Source organism: Stegostoma tigrinum, chromosome 31 (assembly GCF_030684315.1).
Source record: "Stegostoma tigrinum isolate sSteTig4 chromosome 31, sSteTig4.hap1, whole genome shotgun sequence".
Classification (NCBI taxonomy): domain Eukaryota; kingdom Metazoa; phylum Chordata; class Chondrichthyes; order Orectolobiformes; family Stegostomatidae; genus Stegostoma; species Stegostoma tigrinum.
The window spans coordinates 32,602,052-32,624,664 of NC_081384.1; the positions used below are offsets into that span (position 1 = coordinate 32,602,052).

Here is a 22,613-nt window from a genome sequence, read left to right on the forward strand (position 1 = left end):
GAGATCAGTTTAGCTCAGTTGGCTGGACAGCTGGTTTGCAATGCAGAGTGATCCCAGCAGTGTGGGTTCAATTCCAGCACAAGCTGAAGTCACCATGGAGAACTCTCCTTCTCAACGTCACCTCCTGCCTGGGTGGTATGGTGGCACAGTGGTTAGCACTGCAACCTCATCACCAGGGATCCAGGTTCCAGTCCACCCTTGGATGACTGTCTGTGTGGAGTTTGCACATTTCTTGCCCCCCCCGCCCCACCATGTGTGCATGGGTTTCATCCCACTATCCAAAATGTGCAGGCTAGGTGGATTAGCCATGCTAAATTGCCTGTAGTGTTCAGGGATGTGGAGATTAGGTAGGTAGGTTGGTGGATTTGTTGGGCCAAAGGGCCTGTTTCCACACTATAGGAAATGCTCAGATTCTATGAGATGTGGCGACCCCCAATTATATCTCTCTGTAATGACAGTGCAGCCCCATGGCCTAGTAAGACTGTGGCAACTTTACCAGCTTTTAAAATTATAGTTGAAGCAAGATTTGTTCCTGTTTTTCTCAAACCACTTGCAATACCAAAACGTTTATTGCATTTTATGTAAAAGACCCCATAAATTTCTTCAAACACAAATAGTTACCAGCCGCTCACTTTCAAAAACAAAAAAAGTTGAATCTTGTTTCTATTCTTCCTCTGAAGTAGTGGATAATTTCACACTATCCACTCAATGCTCCATCACTTAACAGGTCCTTTAGCCTCTACAGCTTAGCTTCCCAACTATTTTTTTTTAAAAAGAAGTTTTAGCAAACGTGGAAACATCACATGTAGCCTCCTCATCTGGGTGATTTACAGGGACTGCAAACAGTGGAGTCCCAAGTACTGATCATAAGAACATAAGCATAAGAACTGCAGATGCTGGAAATCAGAGGAAAAAAAAAATTGCTGAAAAAAAGACTCAGGAGGGGCAGCATCTGTGGTGATAAGTCAGAGATAACATTTCAGTCCAGTAGCCTCTCCACTGGAGTGATCTTTTCCATCTCCGTTCCGAAGGCCGGTCACTGGGCCTGTATATGCTGACTCTGCTTTCTCTCCACAAATGCGAAGAGCTTCATGAGGAGCTCATTCATTCTGTTAAAACCCCTTGAGCAAACCTCAGAGGTCACTGTACCTGAGAAACTGTAGCCAGCACAGTGGGCCCACCTATAAACATGCAGTCACAAACCCACCAGCACAAATACAGGGAAACCAAAAATCACCTGGTTTAGAAGACAGCTTCTTCCTTGAAGGGGATGAATCTGAAACATAAATAACATTTAAAAAGAAGATTGAAGAGGATATGACAAAGAGGAACACCATTGAAGAGTTTGATACCAGACCGAAGGAGTAAGTGAATGTATTGACTCAAACATTTACTGAAAAATTATTTAAATACAAAATATCACATATACTCTTGCAGACAAACAGTTAACCCTTTGAGTTTAAGCAGTTTTTGGATAAAAATGTTCTGAATGGTTAACCATACATTTCACAGCTTTCCCCAATCACATCTAATTACCTCTCGTAACTCCTGTCTTTTCTTAAAAACTCAAAAAAAACTTAATATCTTACTTAACTCTCAGGTTCACTCCCTTGCCTCATCTAAAAAAATGGTAGAAGAATTCCAATTGTTCATTGCTTTTTCCTCAAATTTAGTCCTTTAAAACTAACATTGCAAGTCTTGCTTCTGCTTTATTTAGGGCTTGTAACCTTCTCCATTGTCTAGGAAGCCAGACTCAAACTTCAATGCAACTATACCTTGACCTGAGCAACATGCAGCCTCCCTGTAAGATTCCAGATTTGCAAAGATGGTTCAGGGTGGTCTTAATTGATTGATTCCTTCCTCAAAATAACTCAGCGTGCTCAACGTAGAGTCCGTCTGCCCTGAGGCTCTTCCAGCTTTGCCCACAAACTGGTGCAAAACATCCTCTATCAAATGATGTAATGAGCACCAATCTCTTCTGCATTGCGTTGACATGACAGACCAGTATCTGCAATAGTCTTGATGAAGAAAGCTGATAAATGGAAAGAACCTAAAAAGGAGTCTTGAAGACTTCAGCAGCTGGGGCTGTGATTCCCATCCCAAAATGTGACACCGAAATGGGGACAGGGCAGGGTTTGATCCTGTAATATTCCCAAATCAAGAATTTGAAAGCAAGTCTTCAATCCACAGAATCCCTACAGTGTGGAAACAGGCCTTTGGCCCAACAAGTCCACACTGACCCTCAAAGCATCCCACCTAGACCCATTCCCCTATAATCCAGCGAGTCTGCACATCTTCAGACCATGGGAAGAAACCAGAGCACCTGGAGGAAACCCACACAGACACAGGGAGAACGTGCAAACTCTACACAGACAGTTGGCATTTCATCCAGTCTGTACAGAACAAACTGAAATCTATACTAACAATGCTACAAAAAAATCTTTTAAAAGAAACAGCCATTCGTAATTCTCCTTTTAAAAATCCTGCTGTTACTATCTTCATTTTTATATAAGGATGTGAATTCCAAACCAGTTTAGGACAAAAAATGGAAAGGTAGCACAGGAAGCCAATTTGGTCCTGATTAAATGCCACGTAAACAAAATGCACACCATATCAGCTTGTAAATTATTTTAATATTCCACAATAGATTTTTCTGTAAAATAAAGATAATTGATTATCAGAATTATGAAAAGGATTCAACAGTAACCAAGGAGATTTTTTTTTACCACCTGGATGATCCTAGGCTATAGAACTCACCACCTGAATGTGTGTTCAGGAAGAAATTCTCATGGCATATTGAATACATAACCAAACATTTCCAAAGAGCTGCAGTTTACAGTACTATGGATCGAGTAGAAAGTGTGACTGAGCTGGGTAGCTTTTGTTTCAGCTGGCACAGACTCAACAGACCCTTTCAATGCTGTAAATTTTCTATACACTTTGTGCGTGCAATTGATAAGGAAGCCAACAGCTCATCAACAGAGATAATGGGAACTGCAGATGCTGGAGAATTCCAAGATAGTAAAATGTGAGGCTGGATGAACACAGCAGGCCCAGCAGCATCTCAGGAGCACAAAAGCTGACGTTTCGGGCCTAGACCCTTCATCAGAGAGCCCTCTCTGATGAAGTGTCTAGGCCCGAAACGTCAGCTTTTGTGCTCCTGAGATACTGCTTGGCCTGCTGTGTTCATCCAGCCTCACATTTTATTAGCTTATCAACAGACTTTACTTCGTGCATTACAGTCGTGCACTATTTAAATGTGCAATGCACAGGCAATGACATGTATTCCAATCAATGAGCATTGGTAATTTTTGAATGCCACCAACACCTATGCCAGTGCAGGAGGGATATAGATGAAGGTGAATGGGAGGTGTATTTTCCCTAGGGTGGCAGAATCTCAAGACTAGGAGGCATATTTTTAAAAAGGTGAAAGGGGTAAGAGTGATTTAGAAAACGACATGGTGGCAACTTTCTTTTTCCACCCAAAGACAGAGTGGTACATGTGTAGAATGAACTTCCAGAGGAGGTGGTGGATGCAGGGAGAGTTACAACAGTCAAGATATTTGGAGGAGTTCACGATTTGAAAAGGTTTGGACAGATAGGGCAGCACGGTGGCTCAGCGGTTAGCACTGCTGCCACATAGCACCAAGAACCCAGGTTCGGTTCCACCCTCAGGGGACTGTGTGTGGAGTTTGCACATTCTCCCAGTGTCTGCGTGGGTTTCCACCAGATGTTCCGGTTTCCTCCCACAGTCCAAAGATGTGGGAGTTAGTTGAATTGGCCATGCTAAGTTGCCCATGGTATTCAGGATTGTGTAGATTAGGTGGGTTGGTGGGTGGGTTGGGGGGGGGGGGGGGGGGGAGGGAGAAGGTGGAGAAGAGTGGAAATGGGTCCGGGTGGGACGCTTTGATGATGGACTTGCTAGACTGATGGGCCTGTTTCCATGCTGTAAGAATTCAATGAAAGATTTGGGCCAAACCCAGGTGTGACCAGTTTAGTTTGGGATTATGATCAGCATGGACTGGTTCAACCTAAAAAAAAAAGGTCCGTTTCCTGACTGTATGACTGTGACCAGCTGTTTTTCGCTGTCTCTGTGCTGTATGACTCTGAGACAACAATTGGCAATGTCTATTGATAAGGTTGCCCTCTATGGCTTACCAATCATTCTGCCTTACTGAAGATTGGTAACTCAGATGTTGCCTTCGAAGAATATTGGCATTTTTAGAGCTGTAACCCAAAAGTAGGGAAGCGTGGTCAGAAAGAATTGAGCATAAAACTGGTGAAGAAAGAATCAAGAGCAAGAGGGAGAAGCTGGACGAAGGTGCATTTGACCAGCTGTAGGTGCACAAAAAGGAATAGACATCTCCTTGCACTGTTATTATGAAAAATACAGTATAAAATGGATATATTTTAATACAAATCCTGAACATTACCTTTAGGAAGATTTCTGTTCTTTGGACTCTGTTGGTCACCTTGAATATTGAAGTTGAGGGTTGAAAACTGGGCCATCTCAGCCTTGGCTCCAGCACCATGATGGTTTTCTTCAAATATAGTCTGACTGTCACTGATTCTACCGTCACAGTTAGTGTTTCTCATTTCCTTGGGCAAATGGAGTCGCTGAAGAGTTTCAAAGTCTATTAAAACAGAGGATGTGCCCTTAGTACCTATCTTGTGCTGTTCTAATTGAAAACCTTCAGCAGAATGAATTAATCTGGCCATCAACATCTAAAGACTATTGTGCCACTGCTTTATGCACTGTTCCTTTACTGGCATTATTGGATTATCTTTTTTCATATTACTGTGTGGATTAAATGAACCAGTTATTCATTTGAGGAGGTCACATGCCGAAAGATTAAAAGATTAGTGAGTTTGTTTTGCTCTCATTAGGGCAGCAGCAAATGCTGCTTGAAACAGAAAGCAGAGCTGGGCTATATCCAAAAGGAACAAGCACATAATCATAGAATGCCTAGTGTGGAATCAGGCCACTCAGCCCATCGAGTCCAAACTGACTCTCCAAAGAGCATCCTGCCCAAACCCAGCCCGATTACTGTAATGCTGCATTTCCCATGGCTAATCCACCTAACCCGAAAATCTTTGGATGGTGGAATGAAACCCAGAGGAAACCTACACAGGCATGAAGGAATATTGCAGCAATGGCTAAGAGGGAGAGAGGGGCACACAAAAAAAAAAGAAATCCAACACATGTGAATAGTATGGCCAAAGCTAATGTCTCAATACAAATAAACTCAATTCACAGATGGCCTGCAGCAAAATGAATTTAGGGGTGTACCTGTCAGATGCCCCACGTTGTGAAGGAGGTCACAATCTTACAATGGCCATCTTATCAAATCATTGACAGTTTTCCCCTGCCCTTGTCCCCACCTCAGCATCCTTCATCCCAAATCTGTTGAAGACTTATAATCCCAATGTAGTGTCAAATCCTCGTGTGAATGTTCTTAGCTGCTGCAGGTGGCGGTCAGGCAAGGGAACCTGAAAACTAAGGATAATTCTTTGCTGTGGCTGGAACAACAAACTCACCGGACAGATCAGAACATGACTTGTGGGGAAATAAAGTCAGTGTTATATCGTACAGAAACTAACCCTGTGGTCCAGCTCTTCCATGCTGACCAGATATCCAAAATTAATCTAGTCCCACTTGCCAGCATTTGGCCCACATCCCTATAAATCCTTCCTATACATATACCCATCCAGATGCCTTTTAAAGGAAATTGTACCAGCCTCCACTTTCTCAGGCAGCTCATTCCATGCATGCACCACCCCGTGTGAGAAAGAGTTCCCCCTTTAGATACATCTTTCCCTTCTCACCACGAACTTATGTCCTCTAGTTTTGGGCTCTCTTACCCTGGGATAAAGACCTTGACTATTCACCCTAGCCATGGCCCTCACGACTTCATAAACCTCTAGAAGGTCACCCCTCAGCCTCCAACATGCCAAGGAAAATAGTCCCAGCCTATTCAGCCACACCCTGCAGTTCAAACACTCCAACCCCAGCAACATCCATGTAAATCTTTTCTGAACCATTTCAAATTTCACAACATCTTTCCTATAGCAGGGAGAGCAGAATCGAATGCGATATTCCAAAAGTGGTCTAAGCCATGTCCTGTTCAACTGCAACATGACATCCCAACATCCTATGATGAGGATGGATTTAGGGAACTCTGTTCAAGGACTTAAGAAATGGATGAAAAAAAACACAAGAAAGAAAAAAAAGGTGGGGAATAGAGGCTGCAACCACATCAGGTATCACTTCATCAAATGTGAAGCAGGCTTGGAGGGCTGAGTGGCCTACTCCTGCTCCCAAATCTTGTGTCCTTAAAAGGTACTTCCCAGAGGAATAAGGAATAAAGGATGTGATAAGAGGATGGGAGTCAGCTAAACCTTGGCTCAAAAAAGGAAGAATAGCTAGAAAAAAGTGAAATTTCCTTCTATTCAAAGATTGGCATCATCACGGTGGGTGACAGATCATGAGGGGGAGTGAGGGAAATGGTAGGAGATCAACAGGGAGAAGCCAGATTCAGAACAATAGCAAATACAGGAGATTTTACAGTATTAGAGAAAAGATGGGAAGCAAAAATCATGAAAGGATCGACATATAGTGAGAATTGATTGTTTGAGGTACTAGACACCAAGAGCCAATGCAAGTTAGGGACAGCAGGTGTGATGGATGGTCGTGGCTTAATGTGTAATCGGATTAGTGCAGAATGTTAGAGGAGCAAAGATTGAGGAAGGTGGGGGAACAGAGTCTAGCCAGCTGAACATGACAAGGTTTCAGTCTGGTAATAAACAAACAAAAAAAAAGGTACAAATAAATTTCAGTACAAGAAACAGAAACATAAGGAATGAAATAAAATTGGAGCGGTGGAAACGTGTTGTTTGTGTGAAAGTAGTAATACGGGCAAACAGAACACAGAGGGTGAAAAACAGCATCTGTAAATGAGGATTTTAAGAACTGCTTGGAAAGTAAAAATGTAATGTCATTTTCCTCATTTCCCATGTTGTCCTGATCTATTTCCATATACAATATTTAATGATCTGAAATCAAAGAAAGAAGTTAATTTGACTTAAAATAAATTGTGGCCAGAATTCATTTCAGGTTCCATGTGTAATGATCAACAGTATTTTGTGACCTACAAAAGGAGTATTCATTAACAGGATGAGGGCTTCACTAGCTAGGCAGCATTTATTACCCCATCCCTAATTACCCCAGGAAGGCAGTTCAGCATCAACCACTTTACTGTGGGTCTGGAGTCACATGTAGGCCATACCTGGTAAGGATGGCAGTTTCCTTCTCCAAAGGGAGATTAGTGAGCCAGATGGGTTTTTCCTGACAATTGACAAATGGGTTCGTGGTCAGCATTAGATTCTTAATTCCGGGTATCTTATTGAAGTCAAATTCCACCATCTGCTGTGGTGGGATTTGAACTCAAAATGTTATCCGGGTCTTTGGATTAACAGCCCAGCGATAATACCACTAGCCCAACGCCTCCCCACGAGTCTAGGATTTTTATTTAGTTTCAATCACTGTACATGCAATAGAGCTGTCAATTGTCCTCACTCACCTCGGACTGTCACTGTAGCACTGCAGCAAGTTCTCCCTGCAACATTTTCTGCAACACATCCATATATTCCAGCATCCTCTGGCAAACAGTCCTCAACCACCCACTGAGCGACTCCATTGCTGAAAGAAGACTTGCCGAACTTTGCTGTTTGACCTGAAACCAGAGGTGTTCAAGCACTGGCGTCAGTAAAATAGACTGGCCAACAATTTGTGCATTCCAACCAAGTTAGATGAATAAATTACATTACTTACTTCACTGTGTACATTGAAGCTTTACAGCAGCACTTCCTAAAGTGTGGGTCACAGTGTCCCAGTGGGATTGAAAAAGCAGGCAGGGTGAGTAATGAGACTCGGGCCCTGGGGAGACCTCAATATTACAGATACAAAAATGCAAGGCAAGAAGTGGGTATTGGGTTAATCTCAAGTTGAGCAGCAATTGCCAAATGTCTCCAAACAAAAAAAAGTGACCTGCCCAGATTTATGGCTGCTAAATTCTATATGGGCCCAGTACAGTAGATAATGTGCAAAGCCATCCTGCACAAGCAAAGGACGAGGAAAAGAGGGACGTTGTCAAATCCTTAACTGAAACTCCTGAAGGTGCATGAAATAAATCAGGATTTTAGAAGACAAGCTGAAGTGTAGATTTGTGTTGTATTAAAAGTTGATGCATAATGCACAAATACCAAGAACGATAAACTGAACAATACCACGCTGCATTGATGTTTATTTTCTGCTGGGATCAGGAATCACATTATTCTATGTTAAATTTGCTTGAGAAGCACTGGTTTACAGTTTTTTTTCTTTAAAAATAACTCATTGATATATTCCTCATTTCACTGGGATGGGTTTTAAAAAAATAAAATAAAAATCAGTGCAACTACCCAAGTCAGGGTCATACAGCATGGAAACAGACCCTTTGGTCCAACCAGTCCTTGCCAAACATTATCCCAAACTAAACTAGCCCCACTTGCCTGTGCTTGGCCCATATCCCTCCAAACCTCTTATTCATGGAATTAAGTCTTTTAAGTGTCATGACTGTGCCTGCAGAAACTTCAAACCTGCCTCTTATTTCAGACACGTATTACAACCAAGAACTTTGGGCTTTTGAGGCACAGCGATAGCATCTCCATCTTTGAGGCAAGAGCCCTTGCCCAAGTGCCATCTGTTCCAGGACATGTGTAATAACACAAGTAAATAAGCAGAAAAAAATATCAATTGTCACCAAGAAATCACAACTATTTTTAATAGATGCTGTTCAGCACTGATCACCTCAATGCTGATAGAGACTTCATTTTGCACCATGTTCAACAGCGTTATTGGTCACACAGTGACCATCAAAACACCCCACAAACTTTGAGAATTCTGCAGGAATTGAAACCATGACACAACTGTTTCCTTTATGTGCAACCAAATGTTTTTTGGGAGTAAAATAGGCATGAGTTATGCTACATTACCAATGGAGGCTCCTGCTCCCAAATCAATTTCAGTGTTGGTCCCACTGCTACATTTACTCGTCACCTCAGGGGCATTCTTAAAAACAGGCATCAGGTCCTTTGATTATAGAAATTAGTGGCTTAACTGGTGTCAAAAGGCTCCGTCAGAAAATTAGTCACTCATGAGCAGATATTGAATCTATATTAATTGGAGTTCATTCAAGTGTCACCAAAAAGAAACTGAGACTTCAGTTACTTAACTGATAGTGAACTTTTCACTACATATCTACCCATTAATCACATTTGTTGCATCTCCACGCTAAGCCTCAGCCAATCACAACAAACATGCCTGATTTGAATTTAATCTAAAGTAAAATTAAAATTTCTCACTACATCTCAATGCCATCCATCAGTAGCCTCTTATGTCTAAAAATTGTTGTTCCTTTTTAATTTGTTGCTTTGTATTTCAGTCCTGAAGAATAGAAGACAAAACATTTCACTTTCATGTCTCTGAACAGTGGTTGTAACCTGTACCTCAAAAATAAAAAAGAATTATTCAGTAAACAGAATACAAATTTGCAATAAATGTGTACCAGTTCCTAATTCATATGCTCATATCTAAGTAACGGCAGTCCACAGGTTATATACACGTTCACCTTACAAATGTACTCAAACAGATCTGTACACAAATCAGAACACATGATACAAAATACCGGAGTATAAGATAATATTTGCATGAAAGTCCTAAAAACTAATGGTAATATGGTATTAACATTTGTAAGCATGAGTATTCATGTCAGAAATCTGTAGGCTGGACACCCACGGATGAAAACAAAATGGAAAGAAGGTATGATTCAACTGTCAGAAAGTGTTTGACAGTGATGAAGTCAATAATTAATTTTGGTATCATGGGTAGGCATGATACATGATTAATGAAGCTGATTTGGTACAATAATTGATGGATTCACACAAAGAGCGCTCCAATATTCTGAAGTCAATGAAGGAAAGGCTATCATATGAAGATCATCTTGACATCAAGGACATTCAACTTTGTAATGCATTAACAATCAACAACAGTCAGTCCATCAAAACAACATTCCAATGTTAGTTCATACTTTTACAGCATTCAAATTGTTCGCTGGGTAGAGACATTTCCTCTCTAAACCCGGTCACTCAGATTTGAAGTTAGCCCCTAAAAATCTTTGTTCCTTACATTTTGTTTTTGAGAAATTTTTTAAAAAATGAATTTAATGCCAAGAAATTAAATATCTGGTCTGCAAAGTATTTACAATTCATTAATAAATAAAAACAAATATTTGAGCCCCTTTTGCACAACTTCTTAGGGGTTGAAATTGATGGAAAATGTCAATCAAGTGGTCATGAGCTAATGAGAAAGGGTAGGTTTCAACCGAAATGGTAAAATATTATATTATTTGTGCAATTTTATTTATACAGCCAACGTCTGATTCTTCTGCACTCCTGTACAGCAGAAGTGGACATCCTTTTAGATTGGACAGGCTCGAGATCAGCCTCCAACATGCAGGCTTGAAGGGAAAAAAAGAAATCACCAGAATTTATCCTCACCATTTAGATACCAAGTGATAGTGATTGGAGAAGATCCAGTAACTTTTGCCTGTAGCGTGATGGTGCTGCTTTCATCCACAGTGACATCTGTTAGGGGTTGTGTGAATACAGGGCACTCTGTACATAATAGACAAATGGGTCAGTCAAAAATACAATAATCCATTAAACTTTACATTAAACACATTAAAATGTTGACTTTTTTTGTTAGTGCAGTGGAGTGCAAATGACCATTTGTACTGTGGGCCCAGGCTAAAAATTATGACAAACAGCCAAATGCATTTCAAACCCACTTCCTGACATATACAATCACTTAGCCAGACATGACTTCCATCCAAACAGCACTGCACATGTTTACACATTTCTCAACATAACTAACCCACTAGCCCCATCCTGAATTTCCACGAAGTATTTTTCCTTCAACAAAACCGTATTAGGTCACTTCATTACATGAAACTTGTCAACACCTTTTAGGTGTGAAATAAAGCAAAAAAGTTAATACTAAGCCACAAGATGTCTGGGCAGATGTTCAAAAGCAAAAACCCAAGTTAAAAAAAAGTTTAAATCTGATTCATTTGTGGGATGTAGACTTCAAGGGCAACTCCCTCCTGATTATATGCCACTGTGCTATCACCTCTGGGTCTGTCCTGCAAGTGGGACAGCACATATCCAGGGATGGAGCGGGTTTTACCGGATCATCACCTGTAAGGCAGGATTCGGAGAATGACTTTATTAGACTGTTGCTTGACTGGTTTGAGACTTGCTCTCCCAATTTTCACACTCGCCAAGATGTTAGTGAGCAGGAATTTGGAAGTGTCAGTGTCAACAGGGCTGTTTCTACTGTTGGAGATAATGGGAACTGCAGATGCTGGAGAATCCAAGATAATAAAACGTGAGGCTGGATGAACACAGCAGGCCAAGCAGCATCTCAGGAGCACAAAAGCTGACGTTTCGGGCCTAGACCCATCAGAGAGGCCTCACATGTTTCTACTGTTGTATCTTTTCTCATGCTTAGGCTGATGGTAGGTGGTCCATCCAGTTTCGTTGTTTTGTGGAGACTTTATAGCAACCGATATAACTGAGCAGCTTGCTAGGCCATTTCAGAGGGCAATTGAGAGTCCATGACATTGCTGTGCATATGGAGTCACATGTGGGTGAGGACATCAGGTGAACCAAATGGATTTTTCGAACGAAAGCTGATAAATGATTGGTCATCAGATTTTTAATTCTGTTTTTTTTTCAAGAAAATGAATCTCTTGGTGGGATTCTAATAGATCCCCATAACATGAGCTGAGTTTCTAGATAGAGAGTTCAGCAATAATACCACTAAACCATCACCTTCTCCTAATGAAGGATCTTGAAGGTGGAATCGGGGTGGGTGGGGTGGGGAGGGGAAGAGGGATTTAGAGCTTTAACAAAAAAAAGGACTTAGTAGCAAAAAGGCATGACCCATGGACTGGATTAGACCATTGTGCATCTTATACAACACACTGCAGTTTTACAATAACTGTTACGTTCAAGCCTTCCAAGTTAAAAAGCTCAAAAATGGCAAAAATGCCCCTATCATTTAGAAATCTTCTTGATCCTACTTGGGAGCAAGGGAAAACAGCAAAAATCAGCTGTAGACAGATAAAATGGGGGGTGAAGATGCACACAAGAGTAACAGGTGCATTTAGCACCAATGCTAAGTTGGCACTGGCTAGGTACGTTCCTCAATGTTAGAACAGTTGGCACTTTGCCAGCATTACTGCAATTGGCTTATCACAGTTGGATCCAGTGTGCTTGAGAATTTTGGCTCCTGTGAGCCACTAAACAGAGAAAAAAAAGCCCAAATCTTTAAGAAAATGATTTGATATTTAATAAATAAACATTACTTACATAGAAACACAGTAAAAGCATCTGGCGAGTTTCCAAGGTGACATGTTTGGTCCAAAAATCAGTCACCAACTTTTACACAAGTCAAATTTTGGATGGATAGAAGTGTCATTCTTTGTTATAGCATCAACAAATTAGAGACTGTCACCGCCACCCCCCCACCCCCAGAAAACGAGATGAAAAAATGTTTAGACATAATGGGAACTGCAGATGCTGGAGAATCCGAGATAACAGTGTGGAGCTGGATGAACACAGCAGGCCAAACAGCATCTTAGGAGCACAAAAGCTGACGTTTCAAGGCCTAGGCCCTCCTTCAGAGAAGATCAAGACCAAAAAGATTACGAGAGTTGCAGTGGGGCCCAAAACGTCGTCAGCTTTTGTGTTCCTAAGATGCTGCTTGGCCTGCTGTGTTCATCCAGCTCCACACTTAGTTATCTCGGATTCTCCAGCATCTGCAGTTCCCATCATCTCTGCTACAATATTAACCTCACCGCAAAGCCTCTTCCAGGGATGCCTGACCTGAAGAAGTTCCCCTCCTCCCTCTGGACAAACCTCAGGGGATCTCTCCCACTGCAACTCTTTTCTCATGCAGTACAAAAACTATTTCTTGTAATAAACCTGGTACACCATCCAGGGATAATTTTGACCTCTGCCGTGTGTAATTTTCTTGCTTGTTCTTGGGTGAGTATTTGGATACACCTTCAATAAACAGTCGACTTTCATTGATATATTTTACAACTTTGCTCTCCATCTGCAACAGTGTGCTTGGCTACCCTCTTGAGCAACTATGCTATTTAAAAGGAGTTTCCTTCAAATCGGTGATATTCCTGATATATTGTTTTATGTAGCTGCTGCACAATTGTTTGCCTGCCCTGAAACCTCAATGCTTTCAAATCTGAACTGGGCTGTGTCTCCAGAATAGAAGCAATCGGATACAACTTTCACAGCTCACCTAGGTACAATGGGCTGAATGGCTACCTCATCTACTGTATGCCTCTACTGTCAGAGCAAACCAGATACAATAAAAGGAAGTCCTGTGCAACTTCTACAATCTCTGGCAATGTGCGCTATCTTGGGAATTCAACCTGAACAATTTGGATATTATTGCAGACTGAACAGAAGAGGGAGACCAAAGATGGCAACACTCCCACCTGGAATGGATAAGAAAACAAATCCCAACCATGAGCGACATGACCTCCACCTCAAAAATTAGTGTGCATATTAGTTACAAGGGGTGTGAGTGCAGTGGAGATATTCATTACGTCAGGTTTTGCTGGACAACTGAACAGCCTTATACATGCTGTTAATGAACGGTGTTAACTTGAACATACAATGAATGAGTTGCATGTATGTAGATAAACATACACAACTAGGAAGAGCTCAAACAGCACTACAGAAGTTCCACTTTAAACATTAGTTGACCCAGATTTTATTATTTAAAAATATAAATGTTATTCATAAAAATATAGACAGTCACTGAAGCAGTTCAGTTCTGTACAGTAGCTAAAGAAACAAACACTGGAATTTTACTCTATCAAATAAACCAAAAGGAATTTCTGACTTATACACAAATTTTCATATATTTGAGGCACCAAGAGGGTCCAAATTGCCCCTTGGCAGCAGCTGCCCCAAGCTTTAACGTGCCCCTCAGCATGTAGTCCTGGACCTTGGAACGTGCCAGTCTACAGCACGACCTTGCTGTACACCACCAGCAGGCTACAGGCAGACAAAAGAGCAGCTTTCACTAAGGTGATGCCCCTCCAGGGGCAGTTGATGCTTATCTTGGTGTGCATCTGGAGGAAATAGACCATAAGAGCAGATTCCCACATCACAGAACTGCTTGGGATGAACCTCGACAAAAACCACTGCAAAGGTAGTCTAGAGAGAGATGCAAAGGCACATTCCAGCAGGAGATGTGCAACAATCTCTACAACTCCACAGCCACCGCGCAGATGCTGCATACTGAAGCTATGCTGTGTATTCCACCAGCATGGAATTGCTTGACACGGATTTGAAGCTATTGTTGAAACTGACCACATTTCAATGTTTTGCATTGCCTGCATTCGCATTGTTTAGTTAGGGGTGTCACTGACTGGGCCAGCATTTATTTCCCATCCTTAACCGTCCTCAAAGAGGTGAGCCAACTTTTTCAGCTGCGGTTTTTCATACCTGTTTGGGATGGAGTGCCAGAATTTTGAACCAATAATAGTGAAGGAGCAGTGATATTGTTCCTCATCCAGATGGGGTGTGGTTTGAAGGAGAATTCACAGGTGGTAGTGGTGTTCCTGACCATCGACTTGTGCTTGAGATGGTGGAGGCAATGGGATTGGAATCTCACACTGCTATCTAAGCAGTCTTATTGAGTTCTGCCATTCATCTTTCAGGCAGCACACACTACTGCCACTGAGTTTGAGTGGCAAAGACAGTATATGTTAGAGGTGACGGATGGGATATCAACTCAAATGGATGGTTATGTCCTGAATGGAATCAAGCTACATGATTATTGTTTGAGAAGTACACACTAATAAACACATTGTTGGCTTGTAGATGGTGGAAAAGCTTTAAGACAGGAGGGCAAGTTACTGACCACAGTTCTCAGCCTCTGATGTTTTCTTGTAGCCACAATACTTGTATAGCTGTTTCAGTTCCAGGTACAGGTCAAAGGCAACTTCTAGAATGTTACAATTACTGAAACTCCTGTAATTAATGTCAGTAAAGTCCGGAGCAATAGTTACATTCTTGGTTGTTTAAGATGGTCATTGCCTGGTAGTTTTGTTGCACAGCTGTCACTTGCTACCTTTTAATCCCAAACCTGGATCGAGTCCTGGGTTTCCTGCATATGTACATCAGCATCGGAGGAGTTGCAAGTAACACTAAATCTGATGCAATTATCAGCAAATGTCCCACACTTTTGATCACATGATGGAATGTAGCTCAGTGATGAAGCAGATGATGCTTGGGCCTAGGACACCATCCTAAGGAACTCCAGAGATGTCCTGCAAGAGGGATGATTGTGACTGTTGGAGACCAAATCATCCTTCGTACTAGATAGGACTCCACCCAGTAGAGAGGAGTTTTCCCACTGACTAGACAAGAAATAGGAGCAGGAGTAGGCATTCTGGCCTGTACAGGCTGCTTGCCTATTCAAAATAATGACGGCTGATCTCAGGCTAAATAGAAGTTATCTGCAGGAAGCTGCAGCACAGAGGAATTTACAGAACCTCAAACCTGGAGCCTTTGAATCTTGCTATTCATAATTTCAATTCCATAGCTTTCCAAAATGTGATCCTTTCTTGCAAATGTGATCTGTAACAATCAGAAGTTGCACACCCCGCTTTGTCCTTTTGTCAGTCCCTGAAATATGTCCTACCCTCGATCACCTGGAACCATGTTTATGTAATGGAGATTAGATAGAAACCATTATTTCTGTTTGTGTCATTGATACATTTATCTTCTCACCAGGTGCCTCATGCATTCAAATAAAGAAACTCTAAATTGTTTTTAAAGACTTACATTTCCTGTGATGACCAGTATGCTATTGTATATTTTTCAAAGACAATTCCTTTATCCTTCCTATCCAGCTTTTCTTAGTTTTATCCATATCACTGTACTTTACCAATATGCCAATCTTTCTTTATTGATTTCAAATAAAGAGAAACCCGACAGTGTGGAAGCAGATCATTCAGCCTGTTGAGTCCACACTGATTCTCTGAACAACATCCCACCCTTTACCACTCTCCAAACCTATCTCTGTAACCCTGCATTTCCCATGGCTAACCCACACAGCCTGCACCCCCCTGGACACTTGGGCAATTTAACACAGCCAATCCACCCAAACTCTCACATCTTTGGACTGTGGGAGGGAGCCCACACAGACATGGGAAAGCATGTCAATGCAACAGTCAGACAGATGAGGCGATGGCCTGGTGGTATTGTCACTGGGCTGTTAATCCAGAGACCCAGATAACACACTGGGCACTTGGGTTGAAATCCCACAGATGGTGGAATTTGAATTCAATGAATATCTAGAATTAAGAGTCGAACGATGATCAGAAATCCATTGGCAATTGTCAGGGGAATAACCCATCTGGTTCACTAACGTCCTTTAGGGAAGGAAACTACCATCCTTACCTGGTCTGGCCCACATGAGACTCCAGACCCACAGCAATGTGGTTAACTCCCAACTGCCTTCTGGGCAATCAATGCTGTCTGGCCAGTAATGCCTGCATCCTGTGAACGAGTCAAAGGACAGTTGCCCGAGGGTAGGGTTGAACCTGGGTCTCTGGGACTGAGGCAACAACGCTATCCACAGTATCACCGTGCTGCCCCAACTCTTGTCCACACTCACCCACCCCCATCCCAACCTGCATTAAAACCATGTAATGCACATATTCAAAACAAACTACCAATATTCAACTTTTATCACTTGTTGTGAATACCTGAGAATTCATGGAATAAAGATATGTCTGATCCAAAATACTTCCCATGGTTATTTGATCCACAAGAAATATTGAAAGCCAGTTGCCTTGGAATATCCTTTCAATCAAGCAAGGGGCAGTGAAACTCGGCACAGTGCCAAGGTCTCTTGTTTTACTCATACTGAGTCTACATCCACAGGGGTGAAAGGTTGCCTACAACAGTTCAGTTTGAAATGAAACAAGGAGAGCCACCGGAATCCGCAGAGGAGAAAACTAACAGAGAATCAACAGGAGCCTTTGAGCAAAGGGAGAGGAGAGAGAAAGCAACTTGGGGTGGGGGGAACAAAATGTACATTCGTGGAAAACTCAAGATATGTACACTGACAAATAAGCAGGAAAACGGTTAAACATTCAGACACAGGTCCTTTCATTCTGGCACTCCAGATCTGCAAAAGCATTAGTCTTTGCCTTCTTCAACGACAAGTTCCTAATTGCTCACTCGATGTTGCATTTTAAGGATACTGGTTATTGGAACGCCAATCTCCTTTAACCGAGAAAATGGGAATTGGCTCCCTTTTAGTTTTGATCTTTTAGCTTTTGCACTTTTTAAAACTTGGCTAAGATTAAAATTTTAAAAAACAGAGCAAATTTAAAAGTAAAATGAAGGCAACTGTGGTCATTCCTCACCTAGGTGCATCAGCCACCTACACATATACACACTTGGCCAGGAGACTAGCCTCAGCACAGTACAAGTGGAACCTAACCTCAAAGCAGCTCACTCCTCCAAGTACTGATGGCAAAATCCTACAAATCGAAATCCCCTCTTCCTACATAATGCTTTGAGTGCGATGTTTTACTCACTTATCTGCTTGGCCCCAATCAGCATATAAACAAACAATCTAAAGCTGATCAGCTTTGATGTTCCGAGTTTTAATTTGCACCCAAACACTTTAATGATCTCTTCTGGGAAACCATTCCTGGTTCTATTGGGAATCTGGTTTCTAAATCTATCTTCAGTTGCTGGTTCCCACATGGGCCACCTCCTTGGAGATGGGGTGCTGTGCTTCCTGCTAAAGTGCGCAAAGGAAAATTAGTACTATTTAACTAGAGATAAAGACTGCGAGAAGATGCAGGTTGAAGAGAATTTTTGGGATCCTCATGCATAAAAACGGTAGCCTGTAAGCTCATCAGGTAATGGGCAAAAGGGAATGAAGTATAAAATGGGGGGGGGGGGGGTGTGTGTGTGTGTGTGTGGCGGGGGCGGCATTCTTGCTAAAACTATGTTAGTCAGACCACAGCTGGAACACCTAACAGTGCTGGGTCTCCTCAGCTAACAAAAACAAAACATACAGACAGTGGTGGCAGTCAAGAGAAAGTTCACACAAGATTGATTCTGAGTATCGAGGCATGAGGAGTAGGTCGGGCCTGTACTCATTGGAATTTAGAGCAATGAGAAAAGACTGGATTGAAACATCCAAGACTCTTAAGAATTTGACGGGGTAGATGTGGAGAGGCAATTTCCTGTGAAGAAGTGTCAAGGACCACAAGTCGGAATCGGAGTAAGGGCACAAGATGAGGAATTGCTTCTCTCCGATATTTGTCAGGAGTATAGAATTCTTTAACAGAGGGCCGTAGAGGCTGGGCTGCAAAATATATTCAAGGCTAAGACAGGCAGATTTCTATTTCAGGAACAAAAACAAAGTTGCTGGAAAAGCTCAGCTGGTCTGGTGGCATCTGTGCCGGAAAAAGGAAAAACCGACAATGTTTCAGGTCAGAACAGTTCTGAGGAAGGGTCACCAGACCTGAAACACTGACGGTTTTTCCTTGTTCCGGCACAGATGCCACCAGACCAGCTGAGCTTTTCCAGCAACTTTGTTTTTGTTCCTGATTTAAAGCATCTGCAGTTTATTCAGGTTTCTTTTAAAACAAAAATTAAAATCAGTAAGGGAATCAAGAAAGACCCACATATGGGGAACCAAATCGGAGGCTCCCCTAAAGTCCATCACAACCGTCGGGGGAGAATTACCTCTCCCCATACCTGCCTGATTGCACTTCTTCCCAACCACTGGCCACCTCTAAAGATCTGCCAAATTAAAAGAATAAACTGTTCAGGTAATGTGTTCCCTCCTGAATCGCTACAACCCAGATTCCAGCTCAACAATTTCCATGATTGTGCAGCTTAGTTTTCCCAGATTGCTGCATTCTGCAGATTCCCACATGCTGCACCGCCCTGCCATTTCTAACTAAATTTAATTAGTTATTTACTGAATTTATTGATGGCATACACAGCTAAAGTAATATTAATTGGAATCAAGATAATCAGAGTTGGCTCAGTGTTTAGCACTGCTGCCTCACTGCACCAGGGACCTGGGTTCAATTCCAGCCTTGGGCGACTGTCTGGGTGGAGTTTGCAAATTCTCCCCATGTCTGTGTGGGTTTCCTCCAGGTTCTCCAGTTTCCTCCCACCATCCAAAGATGTGTGGGCTAGGTTTAATGGCCATGCTAAATTGCCCATAATGTTCGGGGTGTGTAGGTTTTAGGGTGCTGGATCTGGTTGGGATGCTCCAAGGATCGGTGTGGACTGTTGGGCCGAAGGCCCTGTTTCCACACTGTAGGGATTCTATAATTATTGAAGCGGTGCTAATTTTAATAAATAGGGAGAGAGGGGGAGGCGGACCGAAGATGGATAGAGGAGAAAATAGGTGGAGAGGATAGGTGGGGAGGGGGGGGGGGGGGGGGGGGGGCGGGGGGGGAGAAGGGGTAGGTCAGTCCAGGGAGGACGGACATGTCAAGGAGGCGGAATGAGGTTGGTAGGTCGGAAATGGAGGTGCGGCTTGAGGTGGGAGGGGGGGGGAATAGGTGAGAGGAAGAACAGGTTAGGGAGGCGGGGACAAGCTGGGCTGGTTTAATGATGCAGTGGGGGGAGGGGATGAGCTGGGCTGGTTTGGGATGCAGTGGGGGAGGGGGAAGTTTTGAAGCTTGTGAAGTCCACATTGATACCATTGGGCTGCAGGGTTCCCCAGCGGAATATCAGTTGCTGCTTCTGCAACCTTCGGGTGGCATCGTTGTGGCACTGCAGGAGGCCCATGATGGACATGTCGTCTGAGGAATGGGAGGGGGGAGTTAAAATGGTTCGCGACTGGGAGGTGCAATTGTTTATAGCGAATCAAGCGGAGGTGTTCTGCGAAGCGGTCCCCAAGCCTCCGCTTGGTTTCCCCCAATATAGAAGAAGCCACACCGGGTACAGTGGATACTGTATACTACCTTGGCAGATGTGCAGGTGAACATCTGCTTAATATGGAAAGTCATCTTGGGGCCTGGGATGGGAGTGAGGGAGGTGGTGTGGGGGCAAGTGCAGCATTTCCTGCGGTTGCAGGGGAAGGTGCCGGGTGTGGTGGGGTTGGAGGAGAGTGTGGAGCGGACAAGAGAGTCGTGGAGAGTGTGGTCTCTCCGGAAGGCAGTCAAGGGTGGGGATGGAAAAATTCTTGGGTGGTGCATTGGATTGTAGATGGCGGAAGTGTCAGAGGATGATGCGTTGTATCCGGAGGTTGGTGGGGTGGTATGTGAGGACAAGGGGGATTCTCTTAGGGTGGTTGTTGTGGGGGCGGGGTGTGAGGGATGTGTTGCGGGAAACATGGTCAAGGGCATTAAATCGACCACTGCGGGGGTGGGGGTGTGGTGGAGGTTGCGGTCCTTGAAGAACGCGGACATCTGGGATGTGCATGAGTGGAATGCCTCATCCCGGGAGCAGATGTGGCGGAGGCGATGGAATTGGGAATAAGGGATGGAATTTTTGCAGGATGGTGGGTGGGAGGTGGTGTATTCTAGGTAGCTGTGGGAGTTGGTGGGGTTGAAGTGGGCATCAGTTACAAGCTGGTTGCCTGAGATGGAGACAGAGAGGTCAAGGAAGGGGAGGTATGTGTTGGAGATGGCCCAGGTGAACTTGAGGTCGGGGTGGAAGGTGCTGGTGAGGTGGATGAACTGTTCGAGCTCCTCTTGGGAGCAAGAGGCGGCGCCGATACAGTCATCAATGTAACGGAGGAAGAGGTGGGGTTTCGGGCCAGTGTAGGTGCAGAAGAGGGACTGTTCCACGTAACCTACAAAAAGGCAGGCATAGATGGGGGCCCATGTGGGTACCCATGGCCACCCCCTTTGTCTGTCGGAAGTGGGAGGAATTGAAAGAGAAGTTGCTGAGGATGAGGACGAGTTCGGCTAGGCGGATGAGTGTGTCGGTGGAGGGGGACTGGTCGGGCCTGCGGGACAGGAAGAAGCGGAGGGTCTTAAGGCCATCTGCATGACGAACGCAGGTGTATAGGGACTGGACGTCCATGGTGAAAATGAGGTGTTGAGGGCCAGGGAATTGGATGTTCTGGAGGAGGTGGAGGGCGTGGGTGGTGTCACGAACATAGGTGGGGAGTTCTTGGACCAAGGGGGAGAAAATGGAGTCCAGATAGGTGGAGATGAGTTCGGTGGGGCAGGAGCAGGCGGAGACAATAGGTCGGCCAGGGCAGGCAGGTTTGTGGATTTGGGAAGGAGATAGAAACGGGCTGTGCGGGGTTGGGGAACAATGAGATTGGAGGCTGTGGGTGGGAGGTCACCTGAGGTGATGAAGTCATGGATGGTATTGGAGATGATGGTTTGGTGCTCAGGGGTGGGGTTATGACCAAGGGGGCAATAGGTGGTGGTGTCGGAGAGTTGGCGTTTGGCCTCGGCGATGTAGAGGTCACTGCGCCATACTACCACTGCGCCTCCCTTGTCTGCTAGTTTGAGGTGAGGTTGGGGTTGGAGCGGAGGGAGCGGTGAGACAACCCAATCTCTTCCTCCGTTACATTGATGACTGTATCTGCGCCGCCTCTTGCTCCCAAGAGGAGCTCGAACAGTTCATCCACTTCACCAACACCTTCCACCCCAACCTTCAGTTCACCTGGGCCATCTCCAACACATCCCTCACCTTCCTGGGCCTCTCAGTCTCCATCTCAGGCAACCAGCTAGAAACAGATGTCCACAGCTACCTAGAATACACCTCCTCCTACCCACCCCCCTGCAAAAATTCCACCCGCTATTCCCAATTCCTTTGCCTCCGCTACATCGGCTCCCAGGATGAGGCATTCCACTCCCGCACATCCCAGATGTCCGTGTTCTTCAAGGACCGCAACTTCCCCACCCCCCAACCCTCCACGCAGTGGTCGAGAACGCACTTGACCGGTGTCTCCCGCATTTCCCGCAACACATCCCTCACACCCCACCCCCACCCCCAATAACCGCCCTAAGGGAATCCCCCTTGTCCTCACATACCACTCACCAACCTTCGGATACAATGCATCATCCTCCGACACTTCCGCCATCTACAATCCAACGCCGCCACCCAAGAATTTTTTCATCCCCACCCTTGACTGCCTTCCGGAGAGAGTGGTCTCTGACTCCCTTGTCCGCTCCACACTCCCCTCCAACCCCACCACACCCAGCACCTTCCTCTGCAACTGCAGGAAGTGCTACACTTGCCCCCACACCACCTCCCTCACCCCTATCCCAGGCCCCAAGATGACTTTCCATATTAAGCAGATGTTCACCTGCACATCTGCCGATGTAGTATACTGTATCCACTGTACCCGGTGTGGCTTCCTCTACATTGGGGAAACCAAGCGGAGGCTTGGGGACCGCTTTGCAGAACACCTCTGCTCGGTTTGCTATGAACAACTGCACCTCGCTTGGGAATCCTGCAGCCCA

At 44.1% G+C, this 22,613-nt stretch overlaps 1 protein-coding gene across 5 annotated transcripts in view; it reads right to left on the reverse strand.

Moving 5' to 3' along the window:
* LOC125466446 (myosin light chain kinase, smooth muscle-like) overlaps positions 1-22,613 on the reverse strand; it is a 94,596-nt gene that overhangs the window by 38,134 nt on the left and 33,849 nt on the right. For 3 of the 5 annotated variants that reach the window (XM_048560963.2, XM_059638745.1, XM_048560962.2), the window contains exons 2-5: positions 10,597-10,713; positions 7,581-7,733; positions 4,434-4,634; positions 1,238-1,276 (exon numbers count right to left, since the gene is read on the reverse strand). In XM_048560963.2, the coding sequence (XP_048416920.2) occupies positions 1,238-1,276; positions 4,434-4,634; positions 7,581-7,733; positions 10,597-10,713 (510 nt within the window). The remainder of the gene's footprint in view (positions 1-1,237; positions 1,277-4,433; positions 4,635-7,580; positions 7,734-10,596; positions 10,714-22,613) is intronic. The other 2 variants (XM_048560965.2, XM_048560964.2) reach the window with 1 other exon arrangement.